This window comes from Thunnus thynnus, chromosome 5 (assembly GCF_963924715.1).
Source record: "Thunnus thynnus chromosome 5, fThuThy2.1, whole genome shotgun sequence".
NCBI classification, from domain to species: domain Eukaryota; kingdom Metazoa; phylum Chordata; class Actinopteri; order Scombriformes; family Scombridae; genus Thunnus; species Thunnus thynnus.
The window spans coordinates 1,312,447-1,335,943 of NC_089521.1; the positions used below are offsets into that span (position 1 = coordinate 1,312,447).

The window sequence follows — 23,497 nt, forward strand, 5'->3', positions numbered from 1 at the left end:
GGAAACACGTGTTTGCTTACAGCATGCCAAATACCAGACAGAGGAAGACAGACAGGGGAGTCCCACTTCCTTTGCTGGAGAGGGATTCAGATGGCATAAAACAGGGCAAATCAGTCAGGACAGTGGCCAAATCATACAGCATTTGCCATGTGACTCTGTACTGAATGTTGTCCTCAAACTAATCCATTTTGATTTCATGTTTAAACTTTTTTGAGGTTGTGTGTTCTACCCATTAAATAATTTTCTTGCATATAATTTGATGGCTTCCCCTCTTTTTTGTCATGTAGTGTGAAAAAGGTATTCATTATTAATACCTTTATTCATTAAAAAAAGAAATTAGTAGTCACAATGACATGAATGATAAATAATCTTTTTCATTTTGAGTATTTGACTGATTAATTATGTATATTTTTGACATGTTACAACCGTCCCTGGCATGTGTTACAACTGTCCCTGTACACTGGGACAGATGTAACAGTGGAGTGACTGTATTTAAAGAGGACCTATTATGCTCATTTTAGCTCTAAATTTTTATTTTTGGACTCCACTAGAGTAGCTCTGCATGATTCACAGTTCAAAAAACTCCTTATTTATCTTATACTGGCCCTTTATGCAGCCCCTCAATATACACAGTTTCTCTTACACTCCGTTTTAGCTCCTGTCTCTTTAAGGCCCCCCTCCCAATGAGCCCACTCTGTTCTGATTGGCCAGTTTTACATATCAGAGTTGTGTAACTTTATCATCAATGCAAACCAAACATTTCCTGCTTTACTGCTTCTAATTAAAAGCTTTTAAATGACTAACTAATGGGAGACTTTTATTGTGAAGAATTTACAGGAAGTAAAAACGTGTTCCTCACTGACTTAGCGTTAGCGGCGCTAAAAACCAGTTGAAACAACAACATATGGAGCTATTTGGAACTATTTGTCGAGCGGATCAGTTAGAAATGATGTATGGAGGAATAGTACAAGCAGAAACAGCCACAGTGAGATGTTTTATGAAGAGCTGCAGACAACCAGCACATCTCCAATAGAGAAACTACTTATTTTACTTTGCTGTGCTGTGTAATGGCGTCGTGGCTTGGCGTAACTACTCCCAGAGCGGAGCTGTGAGCTCACATGCTGTGCACTGTAGCAGATGTCCATATAAAGAAATCCGTCATGGACTGACGTCAGCTCGGGCTGAAAGTAGAAAAAACTGTTGGAAACCGAGCGTTCAAAGCAGTCTGAAGCCAGGGCTTTCTGCTCACAGGGATTACTACTACATATGTTAACCTCGTTATTTGACACGTCGGCCACTTTTAACATGACTATCCGACACTGTGACATTATATATATGTCTGAAAACAAGGAAAAGCATAATATAACCCCTTTAAATCAATTTTGCAACCTTTTTATTTCATAAAACCATGTGCTCTCATTATTACGATTATTCTCTCATTTCCTCATACAGGGTAAATGAGAAGCGCAAGTTTATTAAGGAAGAAAGATGAGAACTCCCGCAACACTTGTAGTATGAGGAACAACTTTATTAGTTGACCGACGCATTTCGGCTTGTGGCCTCCATCAGGGTCTTCATAAAACACATTGCAAACACCATTTAAATAAAGTAAGTTGGGTATGAAAAAAGGTAAAAAAAAAGTTAAAAAATGTATAAAAGACAACCAATCATATACAAATAGACACATATCAGCCAATGGGACATCTACAAAGATAGGTCGGATATATGGTCATGTGGTTTCAGGCCAATCGTAGTCCAAGATTTACAGAGGCAAGGGGAGACTTATTTCCCTTCCCTGTGCACCTTGGAAGTAGGTGAAGTTGTGCCAGAGACCCTCACTCTGCAAGCGCAAGTTTATTCTCAGGGGTGGTTTGGCAGTAAGGTCTAGTCCTCCACTGGCCCAAATGGCCAGTTTAAGTCTTAAAGAGCAAAAATCACCTTCTGAGTTGTGCATTAAAATAGTCCTTGATTTGAGATAATGTGGGTTAAAATGGTCTGCTTTTGAAGTTATGATTATTCATTCCTGTATAACATCATCAGCTACATCAGCTAGTGGTGCTATTGAGAATAGTTACCACTAGAGCCTTTGTGTAAGATAAACAGGTGAGATTGGAGTTAGCCAGTTGTTGTGAGTCCATATTATTTGTGCTTTGTTGCAATTGTTAGACTTTGAAAATGGCCTTGTGAGTATTGTCCGTATTTGTTGAGGCAGCAAAATTATTTGTATTTGTATTTGTATTCAAATAAAAGTCAAAAGAGGCTTAAAAATCCTGTTTTTGTTTGTATAACACTTTTAATTTAAAAAAAATGTAATTGTTACAATAAGTGTTCATGAATAAACTACTTTATTAAGGAGGTCCCCACACCGAGTCTCAAACTGGAGTCTCCCAGATCATAGATGACTGCACTGACTACTGAACTTCAACTTTACTCATTGCCTCATTGCAGACACCCATAACACAAAGACAGCACAGCATGTAACGTGTAGGGAAGAACTTCAAAGGCGATTATTGCTTTGCACTTTTCATTTATTGCCTATTTTTTACAACCTAACTTTGTGGAAAGGAGAGGGGGAACAACAGGTTATGAACAGTCCCTTGGGAGAACTTTGCGTGTGTCAGTAGCTCAGCTTTATCTCTGGGGAACACCCCCCACTCCGGGAGTGATGTCAAAATTAGGAAATGTGCGTCATGTAGCAGGTGGATGTGACTCCTCTCGTTGAGACCCGCTGATAGACATAACAGCAGAGCAGAGGAGAGAGACTGAGATAGCGATGAAATTGACCTGCACGCTGGTATTTGACATGGGTTTTTTTTCTTCCTGAAAACAAATAATTTTAAAAATATCTGTATGAAACAAATATTCGTGAAAAACCCACTACTTGTGCTTTGCCGAATATTGTATATGTATTCAGGCACACCCCTAATAACAACCCTCAGGTTTTACATTGTTAAACTATGTTTAATTGTCAAAATCATATTGTGATGTGTTGTAAGACTATTTCATTTATATAAAGTGTTTGTCTTTGTTTAACCTTGTTTAACCTTGAAGATGACCTAGTAGCCTTCTACCTACTGCCATTTTAGGCTACATAATGTTTTTATAAAAATATGAAATAGCCATTCTTCTGATAATCATTTCCTGTCCAGATCCACCCAATTATTATTATACTGTTCATGATACATTCTTGGTTTTCATAGCACCATCAGTCTAACTAATCTAGACTAGTGCAGATGGCTGTTTCTTGACTTAATCCAAGACTTTAGGTGGTGTAGAAATGGAGGAAATTTGTTTTAAATTACAATTTTTTTTTTCTGGAGAACCAGACTTCTCTAACAATTATGTATCTTTCCAAGTTTGCTCCCCCATTATAAAACATAACCAGGTGCCCATGATCCCATTCATTTCTTCATCATGATGTAACTACAAAACAGAAACGAAAAAATGCTTTCACAAATGTTTTAAACGTTTTGTCACATAAATGTTTTGTCCCATGTAGAAGGAACCAAAGAATACATTTTGGTACATAAATGTGGTTCATACCATGGTCACAGAGAAACTAAATTCTGATTGAGGTCATTCTTTATTGTCAGAAACACTAAGCTTTTTGCATTCATTGTATATGCTCTGTCTGTTTTTGGTCTCTGCAGAATGCAGGGGATGTGGAGAGCACCCTGAATATTCTCAATATCCTGGATGAACTTCTGTCAGCAGGTAGGCTCAGATTGAACACTCCATTGCATTTAATATGATAGTAGCATATATGTATTCAGGTATACACACAAAAACAATGTAAAAGAAGTCAACCCAAATAGGTCTTTGGCAACAGAGAGAAAAGGAGGGGAGCTGATCAATACAGAAAAGTGAGAAATGTTATCTGTAATCTTAACTTGTGCACAAATGCAGGCATGAAGACTTGAACTGGCAGCCACACTGGTGGCAGTATGTTTCAAACTTTTCAAATCTCACACTTCAATGCACGGAAAGACTTCCTTGGGAAAATATTATTAAAAGTGATACATTAAACGCACAGTATATAATTTGTACTGCTAGGGGTCTCTCCATCAAAACAATACCAAAAGACCAAGTTTGATGACATTGTGAAGTAGTTCAGGACCATGGGCGTTGTTGTCATTGTTAAACAACCAGCTTCTCCCTGTAAGGATTCCTTCAGTGTTCATTGTTCAGGAGGTTTTTACTGGGAGCCAAATAATCTGCAGAGGTTTCCTCCTCTCCAAAAGAAACAGAACTGGTGATTAAAACCGGTAAAAAAAGTGACAAATATACATGGGGATTAAAACCGGTAAAAACGCTGAATAAAGCATTTTCACACATAAAATCAGTGTTTCTCTGATGCTGTTTGGTGAACACAGGATGTCCGGGAGGGGCTGTGAGCCGAGCTGCTGATTAACATTATGGGTTTCTCGGGGTTTGAAAATTGTTGGAAACATTTGGGAAAATGTAAGTACACAACTCAATAAAATACATTTTAAAAGACATTTTAATGCGGAATAATTACATATAGTTTTAAATCATAATGAACTGTATAAATTTAAATTGTTTAAACCTTGTTTACAAATGTTATATTCATCATATTTAAGTAATATAATTTATCTATAACTGCCACAAAACCTACAATTTTTATCAACAGTGTATGTTTATCAATCATATCTCCATTATTTGTAGTATATAGTACACTTCAGTAAAAGTACCTGGATAGTGATGTGATTTGCATTATATTCCCCCTGTACTTCAGCATATTGGATTTGACATAAAACTGATGATGAGGTTGACGTATTGACTTTCAGTTTCAGAGGTGTTTGAGTTTGTTCACAGCCATATTGGGTGAACAGTGTAGACCTGTAAGCACTTCAACCTCATAGTCACTGTTTGATTTCAATCCAATATGTTTACAGATCCAGCACAACAAAAATGTGTTAATGTCCTAATACTTACCATTTTACACATACATTTATCAGATTCTTGAGCATTTTCATGCATTATTTGTCATCCTGACATTCTGTTTCAGCAGGAAATAAAACAAATATGGATGCTGTTTCATTGTGAAGTCCAGTAAACACTAGTCATATGTAAAAAAAGCGGCTGTGGCTCAGGAGGTAGAGCGGGTCATTCACTAATCGAAAGACTGGTGATTCGATCCCCAGCTCCTCCAGTCTGCATGTCGAAGTGTCAAAGGCTGTGATGTGTGAGTGTGTGTGTGAACGATTAGAAACTGCTCCTGACGAGCAGGTTGAAACCTTGCATGGCAGCCTCTGCCATCAGCGTATGAATGTGTGTGTGAATGGGTGAATGTGGCATGTAGTGTAAAAGCGCTTTGAGGGGTCAGAAGAAAGGCGCTATATAAATGCTGTGCATTTACCATTTACCAAACAGGTTGTTCAGATTTATAATAGCAATGCCAAAGCACTAGATGTCTTCACCAGTAAAAGAAACATCAGTATTCAATCAACCATGATTCTCTCCATGTTCAGGTACTGATCGTCGTATCCACTACATGATCAGTAAAGGTGGCAGCGAGGCCTTGCTGACTGCACTGGTCAACACAGGCCGCAGTTTCAGTCCCAACTACACCATCCTGCTGCCACTACTGCACCTACTGGCTAAAGTTGGACATAGAGGTGAGGACATATAAATAAATGAATAGTATAAATGTTATGTTGATGATAAAAAACCAGGGCAAGATGATGAGATTCTCAACGAGAATCTGTTTAGATACATCAGAGGAATGTGTGGCAGCTTTACAGTAATTGCTGACAGACTGTAAAGAGGTAACAAAACCTTTAGTTTTGTTTAGCTTACTATTATATATATATTAAATAATCCAATAATTGCATGTATTTACAACACAGTGTTGGTTTACACTGCAGATACTTGGGTTTGCAAGCCAAAAAGACAAATTTATCCAAACAAAATTAATCTTATGTATCGGCAGATGTCAAAAAATAGCAGAGAAGTCCATTCATTTTAAAAGCTGTAATAAGGATCTTCAGGTAGCTGGACCTGTGTGGGACTAAATATTCTACTACATGGTCCCTTAACAAACATTCTGTGTATTGTATGTCCCTGCAGCAGAGCCCCACCATGCAAAATTCCTGCCCGTGCAACATTTCACAAATAAACACAAAGGCTATACAGAAATATATATATATATATATATATATATATATATATATATATATATACACAATGTGAGACCAAACCATTTGTCCCATTTATTCTTTTACTTATTTGCGTACTTTTTAATATGTTCCATATTGTTCAGCACAGTCCCCCATATTACATACAGATGGGTGACAAATTAAAGGAAAAACCAAAATAAAGTGTTTTAGTAAGGTGGTGGGCCACCACGTGCAGCCAGAACAGCTTCAATGCACTATGGCATTGATTCTACAAGTCTCTGAAACTTTACTGGGTGGATGAACACCATTCTTCCAAGAGATATTCACTGTGTCTGAAATTGCATACTATACACTACATACCCAATATGTGTACTATCATTCAACCTACTTTTGTGTGAATAAACAGTAGTATGTATCTTTTCAGATACACCGAGCTGTAATTATCACATCACTTCCTGAGAGCCTTCTTGCTAGTTGGAGTAACCGCATAACCGTGGTAGCCGGTGCCAATCATAAAGTCTGAAGTAATTTAAAAAATATATTACACCTAGCAAAGTGTAACCTTATGTAAATTGAAGCGTTATTGATGTTACGCCAGAGCTGCCTTGGTTGCTTTCCGCCATCGTCAGTTGTGTTGTTGTTGTTATCATCACTACTGCATTTCATTGTGGGATATTTATGCAAGTGTCCAGTGCTTGCATACTGTAATGTTTCCCCAGAAATAGTATGCACTTCAAATACTAAGGTTTCAGACATACTAAAAAATCTCACATACTATTTTAGCGTACTAAATAGCATGTTAGTATGGAATTTCAGATGCCGCCATTCTCTCATTTGGTGTTTTGATGATGGTGGTGGAGAGCGCTGTCTAACAGGTCGGCCCAAAATCTCCCATAGGTGTTCAACTGGGTTGAGATCTGGTGCAAAGGCCACAGCATATGATTCACATCATTTTCATACTCATCAAACCATTCAGTGACCCCTCGTGCCCTATGGATGGGGGCATTGTCATCCTGGAAGAGACCACTCCCATCAGGATAGAAATGTTTCATCATAGGATAAAGGTGGTCACTCAGAACAACTTTGTATTAGTTTGCAGTTACCCTACCCTCTCAGGGGACAAGTGGATCCAAACCATGCCAGCAAAATGCCCCCCACAGCATAACAGAGCCAACACATCTCCTCACTGTAGGGGTCAAGCATTCAGACCTGTTTTTCCTTTAATTTGTCACCTATCTGTATGTACATATGTGTAGTGATGTCACACTCAAAGCAGACTATTTGACACAATATCAACCTTTCAAAGCGAAAGCTGCAAGATGTTTCCACACCTTGCTTCACCATGCCAAAAATCACATTATCACCCCCAAACGAGGCCTTGTTACATCACACTTCTATCAGAGAGGTGTCATGCTGGGTTTGGATATGGGGTGTGCTTCTCAATCTGCCACAGTATTTAAAAACAGAGCTGTAGACTCTGTTGAAAAGGGAGCCATTTTAATAGTAAAGACTGTATGGAACAAAATAACATTGTTATTGATTAGATTAGATTAGATTATTTATTTTGATTATATATATTATATTATATATATGATTATTTATATGTTAAAATAACAAAATAAAATATATAGGCAACGAAACAAAACAAAACAAAAAAAAACCCAAAATAACACTGAACTTTCAGTAAGCCACACAAATAATAACCTATCAATATTCGAAAAGGGCATAGGATGAAGGAGAGAACTTTTCTAATCCTACCCATAGACTGTAAAAAATATGGACATAGTCACTGTGATGTCACCCATTCGTTTGAGAACTGCCGTTTTGAAGCCTCGAGTGTAGCAATTTGACCATTGCCATCTTGGATATGGCAGTCGCCATGTTTGATTTTTGGAGCCAGAAGTGACCATATTTGGACGAGAGGGTGGAGCTGACCATAGCACTAGCTGCTAGCTTGGTAAGCATGGTGCATTTACTATCTATGGGTAACAGTGATCATGCTAATGCTGATGCTTATTATTGCTAGCGAAAAACAGGCCTAAAACCATTAAAACAAAAGTTTCGATACTAAAACATCATGATTGACTGTGTCGAATGCTTTACGCAGATCTAAAAATACAGCACCAACTACTCCTCTTTTATCAAGTCTTGATTTAATTTGCTCTATTAAGTGCAAGGTAGCAGTTTCGATGGAATGATTTGCTCTAAAGCCAAATTGCATACAATGTAGACCAAAATTGCTTGTATTAAGAAATGTTGTCAGTTGTTCAATGACAACTTTCTCAGCAACCTTTGAGAGTACTGGCAGTATACTTATTGGTGTGTAGTTACTGGCTTCAAGGCGGTCTCCATATTAAAAAATAGGCGTGACAATGGCACATTTCCAGTCATCAGGGAAGGAGCTGTGTTTAAAAGACAAGTTAATTAAATGAGCAATGGGGGGAGTTAAAATATCTTTGTGTGATTTGACAAACATGGTGACGAATTGGAAAGCATCTCTACTTTTGGAGCTTTTTAAGGAGCTGATGATTCTATTTACTTGTGATTCATTAGTTTCTACCAGCTCGAAAACCTGGCGTGTAGCATCCATAGGAACAATATCCAGTTTCCTTTTCGTAATTTTTTTTCCCAACTCATTTGCAGACTCAAGAAAAAAATTATTAAAGACAGAAGCAACAATAAGATGATCTTCAACTAACTTTCCCTGTACTTTGAGTTTAAAATCTAAAAAAACCCAAAAAATTTTGGGTCCCTCCTTGTGAGATTATCGATGTTTTTCCAGATCAATTTACTGTTGCCTTTTGCCTCATTCAAAATATTGAGATAAAAACAAGATTTAGCTTCACTTAGCTCTTGGATAACTTCGTTCCTTCGTTATAAAGCAGAATTTCAGTCTCTTCTAGTTTTAATTGCCTTCCTTAGTGCAGCATCTCTAGATTTCATTAGTTTCCACAAATTTTAAATTGACACAGACAGTAAAGTTACTTATTGTCTCTACACACCTAACAGTACACATGTCAATCAAACTTTCAAAATAAAAGCACACCACACTTGTAAGAAATATCCCTCATTTTTAAAAAGCAAAATGATCTGATCCCGACGGGCCAGAATGCGAGGTCCTGACCATCGCTGCTTGCAGCTTTAATTTTTTTTTAATTACTTTATCGATCAAATCAAAGCCGAAAAAACAACAATCAAAATCAAAATAACACAAGAGAATAAATATAACTTGCAATAACAATAACAACAAACAAAAACAACACAAGTCAAAAAGACACTCTCTACCAAATGATATTATTCCAGTCCACCTCTATGTTCAATATGTTGTTTTTGAAGATTTGTTTAATGTCTTACATGTTTTAATTTCTTCACTACAGTTGTTCCATAGATTGGCTCCCTTTGTTGTGATACAATGTCCTCACTAATTGTTTTTTGAACATACATGAAGTCATATTAACTTTCCCACCAACAACCTTTGGATACTGTTTGGTAACTGCTGATTTTTTACTCTGTACATGATTTGAATAGTTTTGGAATCAAACAGGTCCTTAAATTTTAGTGCATTTAATTTGATGAAGAGTGGGTTTGTTGGTTCTCTGTAAGTGGTTTTATTTACGATTCTTATGGCTCTTTTTGGGAGGATAAAAATTGGATCTGTGTTTGTCTTGTATGTGTTCCCCCACACTTCTACACAGTAGGGGTAGGAGTATGAAGGAACAGTACAAGGTGTATAATGATGGTTGATTTAGAAGATCTTTGACTTTATATAATATTGCAGTTGACTTTGATGTTTTTGCTTTATTATAATTTATGTGTGGCTTCCAACATAATTTAATGTCTATTATTACTCCAAGAAATTTGATTTCAGACACTCTTTTGATTTGTACATCATTTATCATGAGTTTCTTGCATGAGGTAGCTTAACGATTCCCAAATACAATAATGAAATGAATAACAGCACTTATATTCAGACTAACTGTTTCATCGCAGTCTCAGATTTAATCTATCCATACAAGTTAAATACCAGTAGTTGCCCAGCAGATGTCGCCATTTTGACTGTATCAAATGCTTCAAAACAGCAAACCATTTTCAATTGTTTCACATTGATTGAATGCTTCAGAAAGCTTAATCAGAATATAAGTGGTCTTGTTGATTTCATTATTGTTATTTTGTTAAACAATGTCAATTAAAGCGGATCACTTTTAAACAGTCTACAGCTCTGTTTTTAAATATGGTGGCAGATTGAGAAGCACTGCCCGTAATGTTTGGGGTTGTCATGCGAGGGGTCGAAACATCTTGCCATGATACTTTTGCTTTGATAGGTCAGTACTGTGTTCAGTAGTCATGTGTAACATCAATATTATTTAGTCATTTATCTTTTCGTTTTTTGGAGTAACTGGGTAAGTGACATGAACACTGTTGAGGTCCTAAACTGAATTGTGAAAAAAATCTGATTTGAATTGTTCACACTTTTGTGAAAAAATCAGTTCCGGGTTTTAACACTGATCTCGACAAAACAAAACAAACTAAAGATGCTAGAAAAGCAACACAGTAAATAAAATAAGCACAGCAGGAACATCAGATAGGTTGGACCACTGTGTTTAACTATATATCTTCAAATGTTACAGTTACGGCTGAAAATGACAACAGAAATAAACAAGTTTGCTGGGTTCACATATCTCCGCAACTAAAATCAACTGCCAGCTATCTACCTGGAAGTGACTGTTGTTGTTAGCGTGACGTCAGGGTCTATAGTTCTAATCAATGGCGTAATATTTATGGTGATGAGGCATTTTTCATTTGAGCACAGCTAGGTGTGCTGTCATGCTGATCTGATCATGTTCTAAATGTCTAGTTCACCAATCAGATCACTTGATCGGAACAACCTGTTGGATAATGGGACCTAAAAGGGCTCTAACATGCTGAAAGTTAGTATTGTTTCTGCACACAGTGTTATAGACTTAATATGGGATCTGTGGTTGAATTTCCAAAATTGGATAAAAATGCACACCTTTGTCAAAAAATCATGACTATAGCATAATCACAGCGAAAATGATTAAACAAATAAAACATTAAAGGCCCTATTAGGTCCCTAGTGAGACACAAGGGTTAAGTTCCCAAATAGCTGTTTAGATTGAGCAAATCACTCATTTGCTTTCAGTTAAATACACAGTATATTGCAGAAGGGATGTCAGCAAAAAAATCACAATAATTATTAAATTCACCAGTCAAAAAATGCCAAAATTATTACAAGAATTATGCAAATTAAGCTCCTGAAATCTGCACACTATTCATCTTGATCTTACTTTGTCAGTACATTTATAAGTGTGTGTGTATGTTTGTGTTTCTGCAGACCGTCGTATAGGTATGAAGGCAGAGGAGGCTGGAGCTGTGCTGCTGACTCTGAATCTTCTAAGACACAACGTCAGTCATGCCAGGCGGGCTGCAGCCTGCCTCTGGGTCATCCAAGTCTTCTCCACATCAGGTACCAACACACACATACACTTAATACATACACTCCTATTTACAAATGTCATGAACAGAAAATCAAAAAAAAAAATTGTGAAAAAAAATCAATGTTTTTATTGATTTCAATGTATTTTAGGGCAATGAAAAGCCTTACATAACTCTAAACAGTTGGTGATGAAAATTAAAACCAATGTTTCTACCTCTTATCATCTGTCGTTGTCCTAGTTGCTTATATGATACAGATACAGAGAAGGCTGCGTTCAAAGTAGCTGGGAAAATATCTGATACATCACTGGCTTACCATTGTGTGCAGTATGAGTAGTATTCACCCACTAGATGTCAGTGATGTTACAATAATCCAAAAGGCAAATTGGATGTACAGCATCAACCTCCTGATGTTTCTACATTCATCTGACTCTAGTTACTAACCAAATGCACATATGCTGTCCATACTGTACACCTTAACATTTGCATTCTCTATTCTCTAACTGTCCACTTCTCCTCTCTATATACATATTTAATTCTCTCCACTGTCCATCATTGTACATACTGGAAGATATGGCATCACTTGTTTACTTTACTGCACTCATTCAATTCAATTCAATTCAATTCAATTCAATTCAATTCAATTCAATTCAATTTATATAGCGCCAAATCACAACAAAAGTCATCTCAGGGCACTTTTCACATGGAGCAGGTCTAGACCATACTCTTTAAAAGAGTACTCACCTGTAAATAATACTATATTTTTGCACTTCTGCTTAGATGCTAACTGTATTTCATTGGCTTTGAGCCCATACTCTACAGAATGACAGTTCACAGTATTGTGATTTTAAATCAGTGTTAAATACGGGGTTACCAGGGGAAGCCCTGAAGTGTTAACAACAAAACACAGTAAACAAACTGGCATGTGGGTGTTCAGCCTGGCATAGTATGCCTTAATTTACAAAGAAACACACATATATTAAAAAGGATTTCAGATACATAAAAAGACATGAAATCTGAAAAATGCAAGCATAGGTTATATTACACACTTAGTTTATTCATCAACCATTTATTTTAATTTTTGCTTAATGATGCTGTTTTGACAAAAATGCCTTTCATTATTGATTATTTGACAATCACGTCTTGTCCACTCTGTAAGGCAAGAGCCTGGAAGACGTTCAGATCAGGCAGTTGGTCCCTTACTTGACTGTCGCGCACATGATTATTTTATGGATTGGATATTAACTATCTGTTTTACACTTTTTCAAATGTATTATGAGCTTTATGAGTGAATGGTTTTGCTATTTTTGTCTTTTTCTGTTTTTGCTTAATTGAGCTCACTAAGAAAAATTCCAAGCAGTCATGTTGATATGGCGATAAAGTATTGAATAAAAAATCCCAAACCCACAATCATACGTAACATGTTTTGGTGTCGTCAAGGTAACTGACATTAGTGCTGTCCTATTAATATTTAAACCATTTCAAGCCCTTGCAGCCTATCACATTCAATCACTTACCAGATGACCTCAGTTAAGTCCACGAGGGTTGAGGGTTTAGGGCTTAGGGGGAACATTGGGATTGGGTCTAATATGTTTTGCACTGTGGACCAACATCACACTTTGATGTGAGACTGGGCTATTGGATGGCTAGATAGATAGACGGCAAAAAGTGGACTTAACTATGAGTGTCACGTTTCCAACTGCGAGTCGGGACAGTTTTTTAACAATGGTAACTATGATTGTTGTGGTGTTTACTGTTGCCATAATGACGAAGGTTGCCTAACTTTAAGGAAGTAGTAAGTTTAACCTTCATCACATTTCAAATGATCATTTTAACCAAAACCATGATCTTTCCCTAACTCTAACCAAGTGCTTTTTGTGCCTAAACCTAACCAGACCTTAAGCACAGCACTGTCACACCATAAAACATAATTATTTTTTAACAGTGATTTGTAATGGTTCTGGAGAGCACCGATAGAGGCAGCATATTAGTAAACATTCCTATGGCTCATTCTAAAGTGAATTGTACAATCGACCTATGTGGTCGTTTAATTATGAGGATGTGTTGCCTGTTCATACTGGCTATTAAAAGATCCCCTTCAAATGTGCTTTCAGTATAAGTGATGTGGGCCAAAATCCACAGTGTGTCCACAGGGTCATTTAGTGCAAAATGCATTTAAAAGTTGATGTGAAGCTTATATGAGGCTTCAGCAGTTAGTCTTATCATGTGGATATCTGACACATTTACAGTCCTTTTAGCATCAAATTCCTTCGCTCCCTCCCTTGTGTTGCCTAGGACAGTATTTCCCCATTGAGCTGCGGTGAAAGTACAGTAACAAAAGACTAACGTTGAAAGATATCAACTTGATTCAATTCCCTTGAATGAGAAAGTGTGTCCAAACTTTTGACTGGTACTGTATATTCCTTATCACATGATTACCATGCCAGAGGAAATCCTGTAGCTTGTCTAAATGTTACTAATGAAATTAAAGGTTGCTGGGAGTCCAGTGTGCGGGTGCTCTTTGTATTGTAATTTTATGGAAAAAATGTATTACAAAGGAAGGTGGTAGTTGGAAAAAACTAATGTGGAAGAACCTCTGTTGTATACAAACCTCAACAACCACAGACCACAAACTACAACACAGATATGTATAAAGATCCTCTGTATTAGTTCAGATTGATATGATTAATTGATATATTACAGCCATCAACATCAACTATCAACAACTAAATGCTAGGATTACTAGGATTTTGAAAACATAAGTGGTAATCTGACCACTGACACAACTGAAACATCCATCTTGACAGTAATGATGATATTGTGGCTTGTTTTGCAGAACTGGACCTCTATATATATTGTAAGACAGGAGCACTTTGATGGTTATGTAGCACAGAGTTTACTCCATATAAAGCTAGATAATGGTATATCATTATTGTTAGACTTTATGTTTAAAATTTAAAAAAGGGAAAATATCAGAATTTAGTCTTTTTTATGGCATTTAGTGTGGCTGAAGTGGCCAGAACGAAGAGCAGAGGCAAACCCTTTAAGATGAAGTCAGTGTAATTTTAATCTGTCAAATATGAGTCAATTTAAGTGTTTATTTCCACTAACAATGTGTCCAGGGTTACACATGAAGTGGTGAGAGCGATAGAGGCCTGTGTGTGAAATCTGGGCCCAACTGCAGGCACTTTAATGGTTGATGTTTTTATGAGTCCATAAAAGCGGTTCTTCCTGTCCACATAAATAGAGAGGGCACCTCTCCATTCAAACCACACACCAGCTTTATGCCAAACTGATGTTTGAATTTCAGCAGGAAATGACTGCTGAGGCAGGGTGAATAATATTCTTTATCCAAAACTAATCTCAAACCACCTTGTGATTATGTAACAGTAATAAAAAAAATAATAACTTTCAGTTAAGTAGCAGAAAATGGTTTGCCAAGTGAAAATAAAACCAGAAAACAACAGCATTCGGATAAAACAGCAAAAACAGAACACAACACTGTAATAAATTGCTGTAAAAATACAGCCATTGTTATTTCTAAATATGGTAAAACACTATAAATGTGATGCTTTTTGGAGCCAAAATCAAGAACAGACATTAACAGTTGGCCACTGTAAGATTTGACAGTGTGTGCAGCGTGTGTGTGCAGCGCAGCAGAGACAGACAGCAGTCTGTTGACAACAACTAAACTCATTATGTTACTGTAAGTGCAATAAAAGCTTTGCGAGTAAAAAACCGAGAAGAGTAATTTATCACTGTAATCTGTGCAAAAGATGGACAGACTCCAAATGATGAAAAATATTTCTGTGATTTGCGTCACAACAATATATAACGATATATATATATATATATATATATATATGAAATGATAGACACCTGGCAGGCACAAGAGAGCATTTTCAGGTTGTGTTCTTCAGCAGTTGGAAGTTTGAATTATTGGTATGTAGGGCCCGAGCATGAAAGTGCCAGGGGCCCAACTGTCTCTGGCACTGAAATTGCGAGGAACCTATTGTTTTTGAAGGGATTATTATTATTATTATCATTATTATTATTATTATTATTTCCCCACACCATTGCATTTTTGAGGGGCTTAGGGTGCTCAAAAACTCACATAAATTGGCACACAAAATTTCTGTAGTGATTGGGCTTGGTTGTGGCCAGCATGCTCCATAGTGCCCCCAAATGCAGGGGCATTTTGGAACAAAGTTTCTTTGATGTTCATGAAATTCAGTGCTTTCATCATTCCCAAAAGAGTACATATTTTTTCAATTTTTTTTTGCCCAACAGGAAGTCAGCCATTTTGGATTTTGTGCATCATTTTTCATTTTACAAAGACATGTTTGAATGCTTTGGATGCATGAAAACTCACGAAACTTTGCATCTATGTTCAAACTTGTAGATATTTCAGTTAGTATCACAATTGGGTTTGGGTGGTGTTTTTCAGCTCTAGCTTTTCGGTATCAGTATCCCCTAATTAGCATTTCTGAGGTGCTAGGGGTGCTCGAAAACTCACAAAACTTTGCACATGCATCAGAAGTGGCAATATCTGATATAGGTCTTGAGGATGGGTGTGGCAAAATGGCTCAAGGGCACCTCCTAAAAAATTTCAAGTCATAGCCCCCACCATTAAATTTGATGTAGATTTACAAAATTTGGTTGGCAGATGTGCCATCTCCAGACTTTAAAAAAAGCCTCTTGGAGCCATACCCAAAATCCAACAGGAAGTCAGCCATTTTGAAAAAAACTGCTTTTTTTTTTCCGCAAAGTGAAGCCATTGACAGACCTTGTATTTTAATAAACTCCTCCTAAAGATTTAACCCGAGTGACTTCAAATTCGGCGGGTTACATCTAAAGATCTTTGTGATGCGGAGTCATCGCCAGTGCCACATACTGCAGGAAATAATATTTTACCCATTCATACAGTGTCTGATAATCTTGACAATTCAGAGTCAACAGACCTCCAATAGTGATACCACAGCTGCTGCTCCCTGGGAGGGCTCGCTCATCACTGCTTGCAGCTTTAATTAAACATTATTTTCACTGCTGCTTGCAAGTCTAGTTTAAAGATTATTATAGCTTAGACTGGCCTGGTCTATACCTACACCTTGTTTATCCCACTTGCATTTCATAATTTATAATAGCCTACTATCTGAATTTTTCTTCACTTGCAGTGGTGACAGCAGGGGCTTAACTGGCGGAATAATTAATATAATCAATAAAAAAAACCCCGCCCTTTGTGAGGAGTGTATGTGGCTGACAAGAAGTATCGCCAACCAGACCCCACCATGCCCGTCAGAAAGAAAGCCACTGTCACCTCACATATTATTTATTTATTTTTCACAATTGAGGGCACGCTTCTTAACCTTTTACTGTCTAAACTAAATATAAATAAAATTTATAATGAAATGATATGACACATACACATTTTGCACATGTATACTTGAATATACTTGGCAGATTTGAAAGCTTTTGAATAAATGTTCAGTTCCATAAAGCTGTCACTTGTCTCATCCTCTTTTGTGATAGATGTTAAGGGTTATGTGTTTTTGAATGTAAAACTGAGCTGATCTCATCACTGGACCATTAATACTGAAGACGCATTGTTAATTACAGTATATGTCTGCAATTTATAGCTGTTTTTATTAATCTGAATAAGAAGAAAACTTTTCAGTGGTTCACTGTAGCATTTACAGTAACAAACTGTTAATGTAGATTTCAATAGCAACACTGTAAAAAAAGTATTGCTTGCAGGCCTTGCTAAAGTATCAAACTGTAAACCTCACATTCTACAGCAGAACAATGTACAGATACACTGATACTGTAAAAACAAACAAACAAACAAACAAACAAACAAAACAGTAAAATACTGGTAACCACAGCTGCCAGTAGTTTACTGTAACTTTACAGGGAAATTTGTTACAGCAACAGTAAAAATAAAGAACAGATTCACAAAGAGGAACAAAATAGTAATTTAATACAAACAAATGAAGACAAGGCTGAGTATCAAATTGTATGATTAAATGCAGTGGGAAACTATGAGTCAGGCTGCATTCAACTGAACAGCCCTGCATTAAAACAATGCAAGGGGCTATGTTGGTGTGGGCGTGTCTTTGAAGGTGAGACAATGAAATACGATCCAGGAAATCCAGTTGGAGCTACAGAAGTGTTTAATACGTTTAAAGCCACAAGCACATAAGTTGAAGCCTGACAAGATGGATTCTCTCATGATCTTGTGATCTAAAGAATCAAGCTGCCTTGCCAGGTAAGAGAGAAACAGGCAGGCTTCTTATAAAACACCACTAAATTGCTAAACTCTCCCCCCATCTGACAGAGAAACTTCCATCCTAACACAATACTAAGTACTTAGCTAAAGTAGCTAAAGTTTTGTCTGTCCTTAGCAGAACACTTGTTTCAACTAATTCATCAACGATTAGCTCGTCATTCCTCTGTGTTAGAATTAATATTTTCTGTATCTTGTGTTCTCTTACAGTTTCTACAGCTAACCTTATTGGGGAAAACCAGGGGCTGGATGTCATCTACCGCCTCATCCCTCATTATACTACCAAGCATCTGCACACTATCAAGTATGTACCCAGGATCCCTGCATTCTGCACTAACCATTTACATTTCTCATGATGACACAACCCAGTCTCATGGCAATTTGTGAAATAGTCACAAAATTTAATCTACTGATTCATGTCCCAGACACGAATTTTTGTTTTTTTGCGTGCTACTCAGCACAACTTTCAAACTAATATATTTCAATAGGAAGTACCTTTCATGCCTGCAGCATGTTTTTACTGGAGTAGGGAGCACAGGAGATGCATAGTTTTTTTCTCAGTTGTTATTAATTTTTAAACTATCACCGCTATATTACTCAACATTTAATCGCAGGATTTTATCCTTGTTTTTATTTCTTTATCAGTCCTGTGCCAGGAAGTATTTCCCTCACTGCCAATTTGAATGATATTCTCAACATTTCTCTATACAAAAACATGAAAGTGTCCTTGGTTAACTTGGCAATACAATGGCTTAGTGTTATGGCCATCGGTTGTAATTATTTCATAGTTTCTGTCTAATTTCTATTGAGCGGACCCCTAAATTGAAGTGAGTTGTTGCTGCCTAATTTCCAAGCAATTTGCTTATTATCACCTAATTACCATGAAATGGTTGAGGTAAATGCTGAGGTAATTTTGTGGTAATTTCAACAAAATTTCAAATAACTTACTTGCTTATTATGTCTACTTACCATGAAAGTTGAGACAAATTTTGAGGTAATTTCAGAGTAATTTCAAAGAAATTACTTGCTAATTATCACCTAATTACCATGAAATTTGAGGTAAATTTTGGGGTAATTTCAAAGAAATTTCAAAAAAGTTGCTAATTACCACCTAATTACCATGAAATTTGTGGACCCGTAAAATGAAGTGTTACCGCACTTTCTCCATGAACATTTTTGACAATGTGATGTCTCACTCCACTGTGACGAGAGTGAGCCAGAGCTCGAGATAGAGCTCTGCAGCGAAGATCTGGCGGTGTGTTGAAGCATCCTGGAAGGAGCCGCTGAAAACAAAGGCATCAGTGGTGGGACTGGTATCCTTTCTGAGAGGGCCACACAGAGACAGGCTGTCCTGATGTGGCCCCCTGGAAGAGGCCCTCTCAGCCCTCCTTCTTCCCAACTTGGCTGGGTGGGCAGCGGTGAGATGGCCACAGCCTCCACTGGTGCAGGACAGAGACACGCTGGAATATTTTGAAAAAAATGTTCCGGCTGGGCGGCCGGCACATGCTGCAGCAAGGAGTGCAGACAAACCTCAACTGAAACGGCAGCGTTACTTTCTCATTAAAGAGTAAAGCCGCAGGCCCACTCACTCACCGTGGAGAGGAGACACTCAGCCTGCTCCACTCCTCTCCGGTTATTTCTGTGAGAAATCTGGAGAGTGACGGATGCACTGACACAAACACTGAAGCTGTGTTGAGACAGCAGACGGTGATGTGTTCACAGACCCCTCTGTCAGCTTGGCCCTTTTGATGCTGGCCCCCCATGGGCCAAACTTCCATTTATGGAAGGTTAGATGGCGGAGAGGGCCAAGTGGAGTATCATGGCTTCCTGGCTGCTGCCCCCCAGCTGACCACCCATCCTCTGAGGCAGATTTACAAGGAATGGCGTCACAGCTGCGTGTTATCGGAGTGGATGGACAAGACACTGAGACTGGGTTATTCTCTCCAGTTCTGCTGTGTTCCTCCTCTTCCTCCCAAGAGGAAATAGATTTACTCTCCGCAGAGATCCAGGACCTGTTATCGAAACAGGCTGTCTCGGTCGTTCCCATTCACAACAGACAGAAGGGGTTTTACTCTGCATACTTCCTGATTCCCAAGAAGATGGGAGGTTTCAGACCCAATTTGAATCTCCACATTCTGATCCAATGCATCGCCAGAAAGATGTTCCACATACTGACCATCAGGAGATTGCTGGAACTGATTCAACCAGGTGACTGATTCACCACCATCGACTTGAAAGATGCATATTGAGGTAGTGCCAAAACACAGGAAGCTCCTGGATTTTGCCTTCCAGGGGATAGCCTACAAGTACAACAGGTTACTGTTCATCTTCTTCCTGGCTCCTCACACATTCAGCAAGTGTGTGGACATGGCGCTGCAACCATGGTATGTGGGTCTTCTTCTACTTAGATGACCTCATTGTCATGGCCAGGTCCAAAGAATGGGCCATTTTCCACACTGCTAGATCAGTGCTACACCTAACTCAGTCAGGCTTTGCCATCAACTGGAAGAAGAGCACCCTCCAGACACGCCAGCACACAGATGCTCGATATGGCCAGGTTGTGGGCTTGCTGCTTTGTGGTGACCACAGTGGTGCTACTCTCAGACCAAACCCCTCCTTTGTTCCTAATAAAGTAAGGAGCTTGTTTAGGTCGAGAACTATTCAGATAGAGGCGTTTTGTCCTCTGCCCCATGGGAACACTAGGGAGGCTAAACTGCACCTTTTGTGCCCAGTATGTGTGTTGGCATGGCCCCCTTTTGGCACACTGAATAGCTGTTCCTGTGCTATGGAGAGGGAGTGGCTGGTAAAGCCCTATCCAAGAAGTGCCTAGCTAGTTGGCTTTGTGAGTGCGTCTCCCACGCCTACAGGCAGGCGAGTAAGGACCCCCCCATTGTGGTCTGAGCGCATTCCATGCATGGTGTGGCAACATCTACAGCCTGGTTCAGTGGGGTGAGTGTCGAGGACATCTGCACAGTGTTATCTTGGTCTACGCCTTGTCCATTGATAAGGTTCTATCTCTTGGACATGACAGGCTTCTTTCCAAGCTCTGTGCTCACAGGTGTGACTCAGGACTTGTGAAAAGGGTGGTGTTTGTGTCAGCTTTGGTTCACCTGACCTCCTCTGGGCAATTTTACACATTGTCCCATAATCCAAGATGACTCGTGAAATGGTGAGTGAAGGGTGTTTGGTATATGTCCTATGACCTATGAGGTTAGGCCATTTTTTTTCATCCAGTTCTGGTCCATGTTAACTGGACTGGGTTAGGCCCCCTACTGCTCCGCTAAGCGGCTTGGATTATAAAGTAGTAGGTGGGTCGCAGCGACTAACCTGTGGCTAGCCGGGCTCAGTGAGGCAGTCTGATGATATGACACGGCAGAGCGTACATTCATCGGGCTCTGCCTACTGTACGCATAGAGTACAGTAGAGGGTGGAGCCTGTGTGAGATAGAGTGAAGGTCACAATATTGTAACCCTGGTTCTATAAGCACAGATGGAGCCCTCTACCAGGGGATCCTGCCGCTCCCACGCTGTCAGCTGAAGTGGTTTTGGATGGTGAAATGGCAGTGAGACGCTATTTATATAGGGTGCGGAATGCATGTAATCGGTAGGTGCGTCCTGATTGGCCGGCTATGTACGTACAAATTTCAGTAGGCGATTGCGTGCATATGATTGGAGAGGAGTATTACCCATAGAGTCCAGTAGAGGGCTGCAACTGCTTATAGAAATAGAGTTACAATATCGTAACCTTCGATTTCTTTGTATTAAGGGGTCGCAAACAAAAAAGGGTTGGGAGCCACTGCCCCGGAGGAAGATATTGGTCATACTCAGAGGATGAGTCTTTATGTTTTTGGTGATGGCTGATATCTCCTGATCATCAGTCAAAATTGGATTTCTGTAAAAGAATTGACTTTTGACCTTTTTTGCCTTTATTTAAAGCTGACAATAGAGAAGTGACAAGAAATGGGGGGAGAGAGTGGGAATGACATGCAACAAAGGCTGGAATCAAATCAGGGACATTGCGCTCATGGTAAGCATCTTAATGATGATGCCCACTTTGATGACATAAATATTGAAGTGAATGTTTCTGGCACATTCATTCTCTCATGTTGATAAAGCCTTTTGAATTTATTGATTCTGTGTCCTTTCACCTAATGCCACCCTCAGGACAAACGTGGCATTTCAGTCCCACGGCTGGTAATCCTCAGAGAATAACAAAATTGTCAATTATCTGAGCGTTGAAGTTCATGCTTTAAAGGACCAGTGTTGAGAATTTAGTGGCACGGACATGGCAGAAATGGAATATAATATTCGTAAGTATGTTTTAATCAGTGTATAATCCCATGAAACTAGAATTGTTGTGTTTTGGTCACTTTAGGATGAGCCCTTTATATCTACATAGGGAGCTAAATCCTCTTCCACAGAGCCCGCCGTGTTGCATTGCCATGTCTCTACAGTAGCCCTGAACAAACCAACAAACAAATCAAACACTAGCTCTAGAGAGGGCCTTTTGTGTTTTTTGCGAGTTTCACAGCCACTGTAGGTTCTCCTACGCAGGAGGAAGGGAAGGAGGAAGGGAAGGGGGTATTCATTTGGTTGCAATCTGCAACCTCACTGCCAGATGCCACTAAATTCTACACACTGGACCTTTAACTTGGAAACAGTTTAACATTTGATTTAAAGTCTGCTTACAAGTTTTTTCCCTTAGAACTTTCAAGCACCTCTCACAGTCTTCCTCAGTAGACCCAGTGGGACATGCCAAGAGCATCAGCAGTATCAGCTGCTCAAAAAAAGACAAAAACAGTTTGTGATTGGACTTTGAGTTGAATTTGCAAGTATTTTGTTTGTTCTACCCAACATTTCTGTATCCAACAGGACAATGTCTGTGAGATTGCACTATCTCCACACACAAACTGTATGGCAGCATTACAATTTACAGAGAAACATCATCATTATATCAACATATTCTTGGCACATCATCGTATTTCTCCTGAACTAAAGAGTGATCTTGAGCTGTTACGTAAGCCATAATCCTTCTCCTTGTGGATTGAATATGATCTTCCCATCTGTCTCTGTCAGAACTGATGGCATTTGGCTCAAATAGCCAACATCCTTCAGTATACCCAGTGGAGCATGCCAAATGCACCAGGAGTACCGACCCCTCTGCCTGGCTCAATGCCAGGCATACCAGTCCCTGATCAGCCACTAGTGAACATGAAACTCCCCGGTGGTGACATCACAAATTTATAGCCCTGGGGTGAGATTTCTATATCTTTTACATGCAGAAGCCAGCTGTTAATTGTTCTAACACAATTAGAAGACTCTGGGATTTGCGATTTCAAAGCCAGCTGCTACTTTGGATAATTTGTAAGAATTGGCAGCTGTGAATTCCTGTGATGTAATGAGAGCAACGAGGCAGGAGATATGCTATTTCCCTTAAGTGTGAGAGGCAGTTAGACATGTCTGTCACACTGATTTATCCAATTATAGCTGTAATATGGCGGCTGTTAGATATCCCGGTTGGCTGCCGTCCACACTTTCAAAGCAGCAAAGTCAGTCAGACTGTCCAAAGCTGTACAACTAAATCTATCCATCTATTCTCAACTGTCAGCAGCAGTTAATCC

The 23,497-nt window shown here is 38.8% G+C and overlaps 1 protein-coding gene across 1 annotated transcript in view; it reads left to right on the plus strand.

Moving 5' to 3' along the window:
- The window catches only part of LOC137182449 (cytosolic carboxypeptidase 4), a 218,276-nt gene that overhangs the window by 51,177 nt on the left and 143,602 nt on the right, over positions 1-23,497 (plus strand). Inside the window, exons 3-6 of the mRNA XM_067588662.1 lie at positions 3,651-3,714; positions 5,493-5,639; positions 11,494-11,625; positions 18,088-18,181. Of these exons, the coding sequence (XP_067444763.1) occupies positions 3,651-3,714; positions 5,493-5,639; positions 11,494-11,625; positions 18,088-18,181 (437 nt within the window). The remainder of the gene's footprint in view (positions 1-3,650; positions 3,715-5,492; positions 5,640-11,493; positions 11,626-18,087; positions 18,182-23,497) is intronic.